Below are 14421 nucleotides of genomic sequence, written 5' to 3'. Positions count from 1 at the left end.
TAACAGTACAAACGGATCATTTTCTGCCAACTTAACTTTAGCGTAGATGGTGTTGCTGTATAATATAATAGCTTTGGATGAAATGCTACTGGTCTATTAGATTGGGTAGTTATCACTGCAATATATGTTTAAGTTGACTCTATGAAAGTAGTAATTTCATAGATATTTTCGTGATCTATGATGACCAGATGTTTGTGCTTTGTCATTTGTCTATTTGTTTGGACAAAAAGGATGTTTCTATCTATCCATCGAATTTTCTGGAGACCAGTATCTATCCAGGCATTAGCATTAGATTATTTGAAAGAATTATTAGTGAATATTGAAATTGGTTGATCTAAAAATCTTTTGAATCCTAATCTTTCTTTGTTCTATGTTTGTAGGTTTTCGACGAAGCTGTGAGGGCTGTTCTGCATCCGCAGCCCTCTCCGGGGACTGGCAAGAAATGTGTCGTATTATGAATATACTCTAGGAAATTATATCGATATTATCAATATTATTATTATGATTGTAATAATTATTACATAATTATGATGGATTATTAATTGTACATACGTAATAGCGACGATGCCGGATAAATACTGACGAAGTGTTTAAAAAATTGCTGTAGTTTTTGTTATTATGACATCAGTGACAGCGCTACTGCCTTGTATGTCAGTTTGAAAATCTCCTCGCGTACATATATTACATACAAGTATGTCTTTGAATTTTTTCATAGCTGGTGACAAATTCATTGCGATTACGAGTATGTTGATGGCTGTTACGTTCAACATTATCGCATCTTCTCTGATTGTGACGTCTTCATTTCGCAGGATCCAAGTGCTTCGTGAGCCAATATTGCGAGTTTTTGAAAAATAGTTTTTCTATGTTTTCATCAGATTATTATTGTGTCTTTACAGCTAAAAATGTGTGTGAAAGGAAGTGCAAGTAGTACTAAACCTCTTGTTCATGTGATGAAATTCATATAAGGTTGTTATGATTGTCATTTCACTACAAGAGAGAATTTCTTGGAGGAGTTTGATTAACTACCCCATCTCGTCTGATCCCATCTGTTCTACTGGTCTACTAGATGGGTTAGGTATATCACTTAAATTATACAACTCCTGGACAGCTATACAATCCAGCGCACATGGGATCGATTCAAACTTGACCCCAGTATCTTAGGCGCGGTGTTTATAAATGGTAAGGCGGGATTGATCTGTCACCCAGATACTTTGATTATTCCACAATGACCAATTCTTCAAATAATCTCCCTTTGAAAACTCTTGGTACATTTTTAAGGAAATGATAATGTTAATAGTAGTAATAATTTCGATAACCATTTTGAATTATGATAAATGTACAAATGAAAAATAAGTAAAGCTGAAGTTGTATGGCAGTCCAGGAACTGTACTCTATACCAGTCCACCTTTCAGTTTATATATAGTCAAACATTGTTAGTACAAATCATGTGGAAAATGTTGGTACTAAATGGGTTTTATGTTAATCTAAATATGAATCTGGAAATCAAGGTATACCAGCAGATTTGAATAAAGCTGAATCTTGTCTTGATTTACTGGTAGTTTGACTGTACTACCATCGCATTGCTCTTAATTGATAGATGGTAATGAGATTTACAATGATAAAGAATGGGGTATTAGGGACCGTTATAGATGATTATATTTGTTGTAGAATCAAAATCCCATGTTTATATTGAACCTTTTGTTTCAAAAATACTAATTTTAAACCATGATAATACTGGATTGTTTTTAGCCCACTTGGGAATTAAGTCCCAGCGGGCTATTGTGTTCACTTTTCGTTTGTCCGTCCGTAGAAGGAATCCAGTTATTTTGGGAAGTTTTGAAGACGCTTCAATGTAACATCTTGATAGTTGGGTCACACATGTAACTACCCTAGACACACCTTCAGTCCAAAAATTGGCCCTGTCAGTATCAAGATGGCTGACTGGCAGCCATTGTTGTTCGACAAAATCACTTTTTCAATGGAAATAAAGGCAAATTTTCCAGATGCTTTGATCAATTACCTTGATCTTTCGTATATATCTGAATCTCCCAAGTAAGAAAAATTGTTTGATCGGATTCAAGATGGCCGTCCAAAAATGTCAATTGTGCCCAAAAATGTCAATTTTGGCCCGAATTCAGTAGCTTCCTACTGGTTTGCTATTTCTCATTCCAATTTCTGATGGGTATTCTTTGAAAAGGGATGTTTTATACCTGAGACAAGTATTTTTAATCAGCCAATTATAACGCATTTGGGGGTCATCTTGGTGTCATCATTACTCATTCGTAGGTGGGAAAAAGTTTTTGTGGTCGGGTTGCGTAGTGGTTCGACTTGCACTTCATTTTCCCACTTTTCTCCGTTATTTGACATGAGATAGCTTTGTAAGTTGCTCAGGTAGTCTGGAATTTGTTGCATTTTCCTGAGTTTGTTCAAAGAATGAATGAATTTATTTCTGAAAGGAGAAATTGAAGGAATTCTGTAAAATAATTATTATTTTCCCGCCTGATGTCATATCGGGATATCCCTTGACTTTTGCACGCCGATATGGCTGTGGTGATCAGCCTTTCTAAAAAAAAAGAATTCTTACTCGTTGAGGTGTGCCGCTACTTGTTGTATTGTATATCGTAGGCCTAAAAAACAGTTTTTGATGAAATTTGAATCAACAACGGATATTTGGTTATGATATGAGGCCTGGGCAAAGACATAAAACCAGCACTTCTCACGCGTGTAAGCATCTAAGATTTGTGTTCCGAAAACAGGTTCATCATATATCACGAGTAATACAGTTTCCAATCCTCACTTCAAAAGTTAAGAACTAAATGAAATTAATTTTCATCATCCGATTTACTCTAACTAAAATTCAGAGAAAGATGAGAAAGATTAATCTAATAGCATCTTGTACTGTGCAGAAAATTCCATGTTGATGTGCGACATAGTTTGCAATATTTACTGCGGAGCTGTGATGATAGCGCCATCGTTTTAGTAACACGTGTAGCTCATCAAAATCAACGAAGCCATTAATATTTAGATAAAGGATAATCTATTGATAGAAAAAGATTCCTTTGAAAATATTTGAACTAAAATTAAATATGCATACGCCCTGGGTCATCATGATGAAAAAAAACGTTTGTATCGATATACAGATGAATTTTAAAGAATACTAATTTCCATTAAAAAACACTGTACTGGTTGACCAAGATTGTGTAGTATATACTTGAAATGGAACCTGTGAATCGACGCGGCTCGTTCGCTACGATCCTGCCTCTATGCGAGTATCGACTTGTTGACCCTGCTTCATAATTGCACAGCAATATGTTGATATGGCATGTTGATGAGACGATATCGCAACAAAGTAGCTACAGATCGCTAAGTAGCTACAGCTGCGTGGCCACAAGGGAATATAGACTGCAACATCGTATCAGTGTACTTATTGTGCTCTCATGTAGTGGCCTGGTGTTGAATGGTGTAGTTCGCAACTGTCACTGAGTGTCTTCGATCAAAGGTTTCTAACCCGACCACATAGAAAGATTCTTTCAAGTTCCACATGAATTTGATACCTAAGCATATTTTGTTACCACAATCAATTGCAAAGTTGTAGCTGATGACATCATCCTATGATTGAAGTGAGTTTTAAGGACATGAGTTATTCTATATGGTCACCAGGGAACGTTGAATAGTAGAATAACTTAGTATTTCCTTATTATAATGGTACCTAGGCATATTTTGTTACCATGATCAATTGCAAAGTTGTAGTAACATGTTCTGTGATTGTGGTGAGTTTCAAGGTCATAGGCTTTTGCTTATGGTCACCAGGGGGCGTTGAATAACTTAGTATTTCCATATTAGATTGGTAAAGAGGCATATTTTGTTATCACAATCAATTACAAAATTGTAGCTGCTGACATGTTCTATGAGAGTTCAAGGTCATTGGTTTTTCTATATGGTCACCAGGGGGCGTTGAATATTGAAATTGTTAGATTGTTGAGCATTTGAAACCACTTCGCAAGTGGGCATGGTGTCCCTGGACCCCTAGTCTACTCAATTCAATCAAATTAAATAGGTGATTATATTAGAACTTTGATACAGAGACCGAGAATGAAAACTACAATGTTTCTTCACCCAAAATTAAGTTAACACGTTAACCACTGAACTATCCAATAGTAGGCCTACTTCTTTTGTCTACATTGCGAAATAACAACTGTGATCTTGTGACGATGCCCATGGTAAAAGTGAAGACATATTTAATACAACTTTCAACCATACAACAATTCAGGGAAGTTTTGTACTACACCAACATTCAACAACTAACTATACGTGATTGTATGATTTTGATTCAAGATTGTACAACTTTATCTTATGGTTTTACAATCTTGACTAAGTTTTGATTGTATAATCTTAATCCACGATTAAATGATCTTAGGCAGAAAAATATGTGTTCAATTTCAGTATGTTAGAAATATTTTGGTTTTTATCATTTTGATATCGCTATAATGAATGTTGTAAATTGCAGATTGAAAAACGGAAATCGAATGCTTTAACCCTTTCAGTGCTGACTAGTTAATACCCTATAGTGCTAGAGATAATTTGAAAATTTTTAGAAATTCCACCCTAGTGTGTTGAATAACGGGAATACCACTATAGTGCGTCTACACCGCGGCGCGGTGTATCGTTAGTTACTAATATTTCACTTATGTTATTTATGTTTGACAGGTGCTGCCATCTTTCAAGAGATATAATTAGTAATTACTAATTAAATCAATACACCGCACTGCGGTGTACTAGCAAAATCTATCACTGATTCCTACACCGCATTGCGGTGTAGACGCACTGAAAGGGTTAAACAGAAATATATTTGAACTTCCGCTGATTTGTGGCAAGTTCTGTGCAGTCCAGAAATAGTCCATGGATGATTTTATTATCGATGCCAGGTACCACCACCATCCTCAAACATTCATTGTCAACGTCCGATGTGTTTAGGGCTGCCTGATAACTTTTCGAAAATGTGCGTTTCATAATAGCAAAATATCACAGGCTTATCATAGTGCCCCTCGGCATCTTGTCAGATGGTGTGTCCCTATTAGGAGTATATTTTGAAAAAGTAGCATCAAGTTCACTACTTATCATTACTGTTGAGCTCTTTTATGCTCTTTGGAATATAAATTGCATAGAAAGAAATGACAAACATTTGTAAAGATTGCACTATAGCACATATGCATTTGTGATGTGACTATCCTGACCATATAGGAAAGACCCATCCTCCCCCAGCAGGGTTTCGAACCTGATAACATCTAGATTGCCACGGTACGAAACCCTGCCATACTCACCCAGTGTGCAGCTTAGATGATGTCATCAAATATTGCGTTTTATCTTAGCGCAGGTTTTCCCATTTACAGTTATTCTGTGAAATTTCCCTCAGCTATTATAATAGGGTCAATCTGATTGGTGCCACAAGTTTTCGTGCTGTAAACTTGCGCACGTAACTGCGCACCCTGTCTTGTGTTGCCAGGTTTCATGCTGTAGTTGAGTGTAGCAATGCCGTCGGGTTTGAATCTCTGCCAAGGGAGGATGAAAAAGATCTATTTGAAAGCGTGCTGATAGAATATCTGATGTCTGGTGCTTGCACAGTAGAACTCACCTAAACTGGTACCAGCCTACCTGGTAATCAGTTTGGTAAAATAGACACGATTTTTCTTTGCTTTTGTTTTTTGGCCAGCAATGGGATGAGCCTATTACTATACAAATGGAGCGAATTTAAATGACATGGTTTTCAGAGGAAGGGGGTTTTAACTGTGCAGCTGAGCTTATATTCATACAAACCATGCATTCTCCAATTCCTAGGAAGCCAAATTTTGATTAAACAGCCTGTTTACAAATTACATGAGGTTTTTCACGAAAATTTGAATGCAAAAATATCACTCAGGAAGCAAAGTCTCCCCTCTAATTGGCCTTACGGCAGAAATCTGCAGTCCTACATGAACCGTTGGGGGGAATTATTTATTTGCACTACAGAAAATTTGTCATTGATAATTGTGCAAATTTTGAGAAAGATAGCTTTTTCTCAAATCGAATGGATGGCCTTGGTATGCTTATTAGCCATGTGCTCGAATTGCAAATAAAATCAAATTTTATTCCGCTAAAAATATAGAATCCAATTCGATTTTACTTTATTGAACAAAATTACATCAACTGTCTACATTTCGGCTACATTCCAACCAACTACCAATGATTTTTGCGACTGCCTTAGGATATATCTCCTTACTTGGAATTGGGATCTCCCAAATTTTAGCTGTAAAAGCTATTATGACGATGCCTGGAAATCGATTGTGTACGTTGCCTGTCATGCAAAATACACACTTGTCTATGAGATTGCGTTCACAGAAAGAAATAGTTCAGGGGTCGGTTCCACAGTCGTGAGTTAAGATTTGACCCCGAGTTAAAACATTGAAAATGAACATCTTAACTGAGTGAACTCTAACCCACGACTCTGGACCCGGATCCAGGGATTTTGGCTAAAAGTTTTATCATTGTATCACACGTAATGGTGACGATAGTCGATCACAATCATTTAAGAAATATTTTTGATAAGAGTCTATCAGCAAGTCATTTATATTTTTTCATTCACTAAGTGAATTTAAAATGCCGATGACTACATCACTTACTGTGAATGGGCGGCTGTGCCGAGAGGCGGGAAAACTGCAGATAGTTTCCAGAGAAATAACTTGACTGTGAGAAGTGTCCTTACACACATTCATACAACTAAATACCAGCTTCGGTTCAATCATTCCTTTTTTGAATTAACATTTATCCATTTGATTCCAGCTTCTTCAATTCAGTAACTGCGTACTTTGGTAAAAAATGTAGGTGCCTACGGTACCGGTTCTGGCAGTTTCAGCTGTTATTAGTTTCAATTAGAACTTACTGGTGAAATCCTGGGCCCAGTTGCACAGTCCTGACTTAAGTCCAAAAGTGGTCTTAAATCTTAAGACTGGTCTGAGGTTGTTAGATCGAGTATAGAACTTAGTTGGTCTTAGAACAGTCTTAAATCTAAGCCGTGACTATGCAACTGGACCCTGATCACATATAAGGCATGGATTAGAAGAGAATGGCGATTATGTATCAGGCGCTGATCCACACTGTGGCAATTTCCGCATGTGTGACAGTCAGAGCTGCTTTAGAGAAATTAAAAAGTTGCCAAAAAAAAACTACAAGCATATATGAAAAGACAAAGGTTTAGTTCAAACTGATCCTATAGATATCAGACTAATGCGCAATTACCCTCTCACGTCGTAGTTTTTGTCTTATTCATAAGCTATGTAAGTTTGATAACAATTTGGCCTTTCGGCGGCCAATTAAAAATTCTACCGAACCTGAGCGCATTGCGTGCTTCAGTTTGCGGGTACTGCGGGATTTATGTTTTGAGACCTTGAATGACCCTGACGGGCCTGTGTATTGAATGTTTGAGGGTGTGGGCGTGGGAAGAAGATTACCTTCATTAATCCTTAGTCCATCATTATTCATTTTGTCCAAACAATTAAAACTGGCTCGATAAAGATGAAAAGCCATTGTATGTAGTCTCATCAGCGGCCAAGGTCAGTGCATTATCTGTTTGAATCAAAGGCGTTTTTACGAGCATATGATTTTTGTGATCGATTTCGCGAACGGTTTGCTATGATCGTGCGATGGAGTCAAAGGTTCAGAAAAATTACGATGATTTAGCCTAATTACATGACAAAAAAATGCGACGTTGAGAAACAGATTGTACTTTCATCAACTACCCAATGCCACCATATTGGAAATTGGTTGCTCATAAAAAAAGCCTCTCGGTACACTGCCCTGGCACTTGTTTTTTCCTATGATAACAAAACTGCCTTAAAGAGCTCATAAAGCAAAAATTATCATTAATTTTAGTTTTTAGTTGACTTAAACGATTGTATTTTATAATGTTTGTGAACCAAAGGGTCCCCAAACCTGTGACTGCAGTTGAAAAATTTTGATTTGATATGAACTGTAATAAAAAGGTTTTATGATTTAACTTTTTCATAAAACTTGGGCCTGGGCCCAGTTGGACACTTGTAATGCAAGTCTGTAAGTGGTTTTTAATTGTGAGACTGCCCTTTTTATTGTGAGACTTCCCTTAAGTTGTTGGTTTGGCTAAAAGATTAAGATGGCCATAAAGGCGGGTATTTGTTTTGTTAATGCAGGCGTCAACGAAAAAAAATTCTTACATCTCTGTCCGGGCATTCATTTTTTTTTCTTCATAAGTTAGCCATTTGACAGTTTTTCACGAATTTGTAAGCTTTAATAACAACTAGGAATGCGACCATTGATTAAAAAAAGTCCATTAGGCATTCTAATTCCATTCGACTTGGATGTGCTATGTGAGGCATAAATCATCTATTGGATGATTACTTGTTATTTCTTGAAATACTATCAAAAAATTGATAGATCTACCATTGATACCGGCTATCAATCTGATCATCTACGGCGCAGGTACTGTAGGCTTCCGCTCCAGGGCCCGTTTTCATAGACTGAATATCAAAGTTATCCCTAGGAATAACTCCAAAATCTCGGCAACAATCACCATAGTAACAATGAGAAACCATGGTTATAACTGACGAATTTCAAAATATTCCAGGGACTATTTTTTTTCCACATCTATGATGCCCAGCTCTGATGTATATTCAGAGGCCTAGATAACCAAAGATGAATGATAACCATGGCTAGACATTCGACTTCCAAATGACAATTTTTGATTTCAGTTCTCTAGGATTCCGAATGCCTGAAGTGATCCTGGACAGGGGTGTGTCAGGATTATTTTTACCCCTGCACCTGAACAAATGGGGCCGTGGTATTTGGTAAATCAACTTCACTACTTTGATTTTATACTTTGATTTTATTGATACTAACTTGATTATGATTTGTATTAATTTGGGCTAATGTTATCTATATAATGATGTAAGAATCCTCATTGGTTTTAGCTAGTCTGGAAAGCTTTAGTGTTATTATGACAAAAATGATTTTGATAGTATATGTGCTTAATATGTGGTGATGGCTACGGTGCCGTAGTAGTCATTAGAGTTCAAACTTCAATATATTCAGCCTTCAATTTTATCCTAAACATTTGTGCGGTGCTGACTAGGACTCCTTTGAGAGAGGTTTCTTGTTTCAAGACTCAAATTATTCTCCAAAATACTCCTTAGAATTTTTACCAGGTACCCCGTAGTTGTTTAGTTAGTCGAATTATACTCCTTGTGAATACAACAATAAATGTAAAAAATGGCTGGCAGTCTGAGGCCTATTACTCAAAGGTTGTTTGGAGTCAACCAGTGGATAGTTGACAAATTGAACTTTGAAAATTAGTTCTTTCCATAGACATATCCAACATTTGAAACTTAGTTCTTTCCATATACATATCCACTGGTCAACTTTAGCCAAAACAATACACTCAGTTATATATTGTATGTAGTGAAAATTCGTTTGTTTCATTGCAGTAATAATTAGACTTTTAGGCAATTTTTTATCAAACAAGCATCAAATTTCCTATATTTGATATTGACTTTGTCACTTGGTGTATGGTATCAATTTTGCTGAAAATTATGAGTGAGATTTAGAACTTAGTAACCACTGATGAAACCTGGTAGAATCCTGAGTAATACCTTGTAGAATCCTCAATATTGCCATTGTAGCCTCACTGTTACCTCATTGCTAATTGATTTCAATCAAGAATTGGTTCGATCAAAAACCTGCCCTAAGTCGGGGTCCACTAATGGTTCACATACAATTGTAAAAATTGGATTTGCGTACATGCAGTGCTTCAATAAAGAAGTTTCCAGTTTCTAGGCGCCATTTTGTGGCGGTCCCTCAAGGTCCCCATTGTTGCGATAATTTGCGCTCATTTTCAAAACATAAGTTTAGATTGAATATCATTTTAGTTCTGCAGTCCCTTGCTCGATGAACTTAATTTATACACCATTTTGAAGGAAATGAAATGCAGATATTTGTGGGGATTCTTGGATTTTTTGACGCAACAATTGAGAATAGTGACGATATGAAACCAAGGACCGCATATCTTAACCGCGCGTAAAAGAAATCGCAATATTTATTAATTTAGAAATATCTAAGTATGTCTTGAAGCTATATTTCCAATTTTCACAGAGGTTAGAGAGGGTTATTTGCAGTTTAGACCTGCTTTAAAATTTTTTTGAATATCTTTCCTGAGGACTGATCTGTACCCGCTTGAGTTTGAGATTACGCACAAAAGGGGTCTCCCACTGCGCACCGCCATTTCACCGAACATTGAGATTTGCGAAAAGAAATCGCAAAAATAAGATTTTATACTGGTTTGATATCATTAATATTGCTTCTTATGGTTATATATTACCTTTATTTTCGTAAGGTTAAAAATGGACTTTGAGTGCTTTGAGGAATTCGAGTTTTGTAGCGTTGGAAAATCGAAGGATTTCTTGTAAGAGTGGGGACGTTCTGTGTTTGTTGCAAAGGTGGCCTAGTTGAGAGCCTAATTTGCTTTTCAACAGAATGTACCACTCATGGATGGACACTAGAACAAAATCTAAGTTTTTATATATTTTTGAATATGCGGCGCAGCTTAAAGTTGCCCAACTCGACGTTGACCCCCTAAAACAGAATATCAAATGGGGGACAGGAGCCTCTTTAAATATAATATTGGAATTTTATATCAGTAAGGTTATCTGGTCGATGTTTTCAAGCAAGAAGGTTGAGATTCAGTAAATTCATCGTATGATCTCAGGATGAGGGATTACCAGAGAGAGATATGTGTTGAAATATGTCCTAAGCGTTTAAATTGACTGGCACATTTCACCATGGACTCTAAAACGTTTTGGGCCCATGATTTCACCGAACACAAAATCGGCGCTAGGCTGCATGCGACAATTCCCCAACTGGGCCGTTCAAACTTCAAAGCTGGACAAACTGGATCAAGAAACCAGCTAAACGAATTGCCCCCGCCAAAATACAGTAAAAACAAGATATGGATTATAATCTCAAAATATCCCCTTGGAAAATGTGAAGAAATCAAATTGCATTGAAAGATTTTCTCAAACTCAAGCGGGTACAGATCAGTCGTCAACAAAGATATTCAAAAGATTTTAACAGAGGCTTAAACTGCAAATAACCCTCTTTAAGCTCTGTGAAAATAGGAAATATAGCTTCAAGACATACTTAGATATTTCAAAATCAATTAATATTGCGATTTCTTTTACGGGCGGTTAAGATATGCGGTCCTTGGTTTCACATCGTCACTGTTCTCAATTGTTGCATTCAAAAATTTTTAAGAATCGCCAACAAATATCTGCATTTCATTTTCTTTAAAATGCTGTATAAATTAAGTTCATCGAGGAAGGGGCTGCAGAACTATGTGATATTCAATCTAAACTTATGTTTTAAAAATGAGCGCAAATTATCGCAACAATGGGGACCTCGAGGACTGCCACAAAATGGCGCCTAGAAACTGGAAACTTCTTTATTTCAATTCAATATTATTTGAATTCTAATCAGCGCAACAGTCTTGCTACTAGCACTAAGCTTGAGCTATGCAACTATTGATGCAAATGTTGGCTGTGAAGGTGAATAAAAGATACCTGTTTGGTTTGATCGACTTTTGAAAAACTTAAGAAAAGATTTTGTTTTTGTGTGGGATAACTAGATAATTAAGTTGCCAATGGAGTTGAATTTGAATTGATGCAGTAAGTTAAAAAAGTTTTGTTAATATGGTACCTATGGTCATACGGAGCAATTTTTTACAATTAAGGATGCTTTAGTTGGAAGTTTTACACATTTGGTACTACATGTAGTATGGCCTTGTTTTGTGACCTTACACAAGTGAGCGCACTAAGACAAATGAGGGGTAATTAAGTAGAATTAACAATTTCATGTGATATTTTAGAGCTCGGAGTGGAGCTGCGAATTTTAACTTATTTTCATATTACCGATATTGATCATTTTTGCCTGAGAACTACTGATATGATTTATACTGAAATGCGAAAGATCTTGCCCCTTGATTACTGATTGATTTGAGCACTTTCTTCCTTATTTCAATGAAATATTGAATAACGAGACGAGTAGTACTATGAAGGGAACTTATTTATTTGACGCACAAGCTTTTGCTACTTATGTGTAGAAGCTTCATTGGGTGAATCAGGTGAATCACTCATTAACCTGATGAAGCTTCTATACATTAGTAGCAAAAGCTCGTGCGTCATAATAGTTAACTTATATAGTACTACTCGTCTCGTTATTTATTCTAAACCCGGTTAACACAGCTACTCTATGAATCTTCTCATCATGTCTAGTACAATGAAATATCGCTGGAAACATATTGTTTTGCTACTGATAACGCATTGTAGCAGCTGGCAGCCATGTCAGAAATTTTTGTTGCCAGCTCCATAATCTTGTAGCTTGCTAAAGTTACTGCATTTGGTAGTCTAGTTCCCGCAAATTTCACTGAATTGTTGAGTCCAAAATCGCATAGGGCTGGATTCATAGAATGTTTATTTCCTAGCAAGCTCAAATGCCTGTGATTTGGTGATAAAAATCTTCTAATGTGCGGTCGCTGACAACGGACTGCGATTTCATAAAAATTGCCGACGATTTAAAATCTTTCTATTGGCGACTAAAAACTGCCTAGTGCGCGCCTGGCTTGGGTCCTAATTTTGCTGGAAAGTACTCTTTTTCAATCGAGAAGTCCTTCCTTTTGGGTCTAAAGCCAGGCGTTGCGTCACAAGTTGCCGCGCAAGTCGGTTGCTATGCAGTTGTCAGCGACTGTGTGCGACTAGTTGCTGCCAGTCGATTGCAACGCTGGTCGGTTGCGACGGTCGCGTCGCAGAAAGTAGAACATGTGCGACTCATTGCGACTGGCGTCGCTGGCAGTCGCAACCCGTCACTGGCAGTCGCAAGGAAGCATAGGTCGGTGAGTCATTGCGATGCAATCGTCGCTGGCGGTCGCAGTGAGTCGCAAGGCCGACCCTACGCCCGCCTTTAAATTGTTAAAAAAGCCCTTCTTAGTACTTTTTTTGTCCTGGCCTTACCACTGGAAACCCTGTAGTTAGTCAGCACCGAAAGGGTTAAAACTGAAAACTTTAGTTCAACTTCATCTTCTCTTATTTGACAATAGTCAAATCTGAACTGGCAACAGTAGAACTAAATTTGCTCTTAAAACATCGCGATTTATTAAGCACAACCTCGGCTGTGTGTATTGGAACCAGTCACAAAAGATTAACAGCAAATAGATAAATGATTATTTGCTGTTATTCTTTAATACTGAGTATCTTTTATAGTTGAGTCTATGGATAACAATAAGCCTCAATCGATTTACTATCGGCTGACTTAGAGGCTTATTGCAGATTGGGTATATATTTTGAGTTTGCTCTTGCTAACATGCTTTCGATGTGCAATTATATAATTTTTTATTTACTTTGCCAAAAACAACAATACGTATATAATAATGATATGAATGTATAGTGTATATTTTCTTTACCTCTCGTTTAGGTTCTATGAAACTTACTTTCACTGATAATAAATAGATTGAGCCACTCGAAATTCTGTGAAAAGGAGAACATTCCAGCTTTTTGGCTTACCTTTGTCAGCAGTATGAGGTTGGCATTGAGCCAATTCATGTTAAATCGCGGTACGTTTTTTTAATGTGAGCATTTTTTTCATTGGTTCTCGGGTTAAACGACGTATAATCGATACGATTGAAGACATGACGAACCTCTGTCGATGACATGGTCAACTATGTTTATATTCGATGAAAAACTGTTTTTGACGGGAAAATTCTTAGCTCTGGTGTATAAAATTGCAATGACCTCGATTGGGGGGCGTCGACTCTATGAGCGAATGTGATTGGCTGTTTTGGGGATATACGGGGAATTACGGCGCTACCAAAATAAATATGGGAAAGCCATTAATGGCGAACGTCGACATAAGCTGGGCTGCGATCGCGGTTGCTCTCAGTTGCGTCGGTAGGAGTCGGTAGGCGTCGCGTTGCTTGTCGACATAAGCCAGCCTTTAGACTGTTGCACACGCAAACACACGCTCATACAGACTACTATATGGTGATGCTGTAATACTGCTTGGCGCGTGCACATTTGGTATAAAAACAGGCTGAATAATCGTCGTAGCAGAAGATGAGCGCTGTGTTTTCTGTTTGATGAAATTGTAATTTCGTGTTACCTGAAAATACTATAAGTATAGGTATAGGTCGAGGTCTGAATATTGTAGTGGTAAATTCCAGGATTTAAAACGATCTAATACTACGGCGCGGTGTTTTAGCTTCCGCGGCCATACATTGGAAGAGGTCTCATTTCCAAGACTCAATATTCAGCCACTCTCTGATATGTGATATCATATGAACTTTATTTGAATATTTTTTCATATTGTGAAAAATAT

The 14421-nt window shown here is 37.2% G+C and overlaps 1 protein-coding gene across 2 annotated transcripts in view; it reads left to right on the top strand.

The window, feature by feature from the left end:
- The window catches only part of LOC141911323 (ras-related C3 botulinum toxin substrate 1-like), a 40725-nt gene extending 34524 nt beyond the window's left edge, over positions 1-6201 (top strand). For both annotated transcript variants that reach the window (XM_074802321.1, XM_074802320.1), the window contains exon 6: positions 381-6201. In XM_074802321.1, the coding sequence (XP_074658422.1) occupies positions 381-458 (78 nt within the window). In that variant the 3' untranslated portion in view covers positions 459-6201. The remainder of the gene's footprint in view (positions 1-380) is intronic.
- The last annotated feature ends 8220 nt before the right edge of the window (positions 6202-14421 follow it).

Source organism: Tubulanus polymorphus, chromosome 9 (assembly GCF_964204645.1).
Source record: "Tubulanus polymorphus chromosome 9, tnTubPoly1.2, whole genome shotgun sequence".
NCBI lineage: Eukaryota > Metazoa > Nemertea > Palaeonemertea > Tubulaniformes > Tubulanidae > Tubulanus > Tubulanus polymorphus.
The sequence above is the reverse complement of the archived record's forward strand: the minus strand, read 5'-3'. Positions and strand labels throughout refer to the sequence as shown.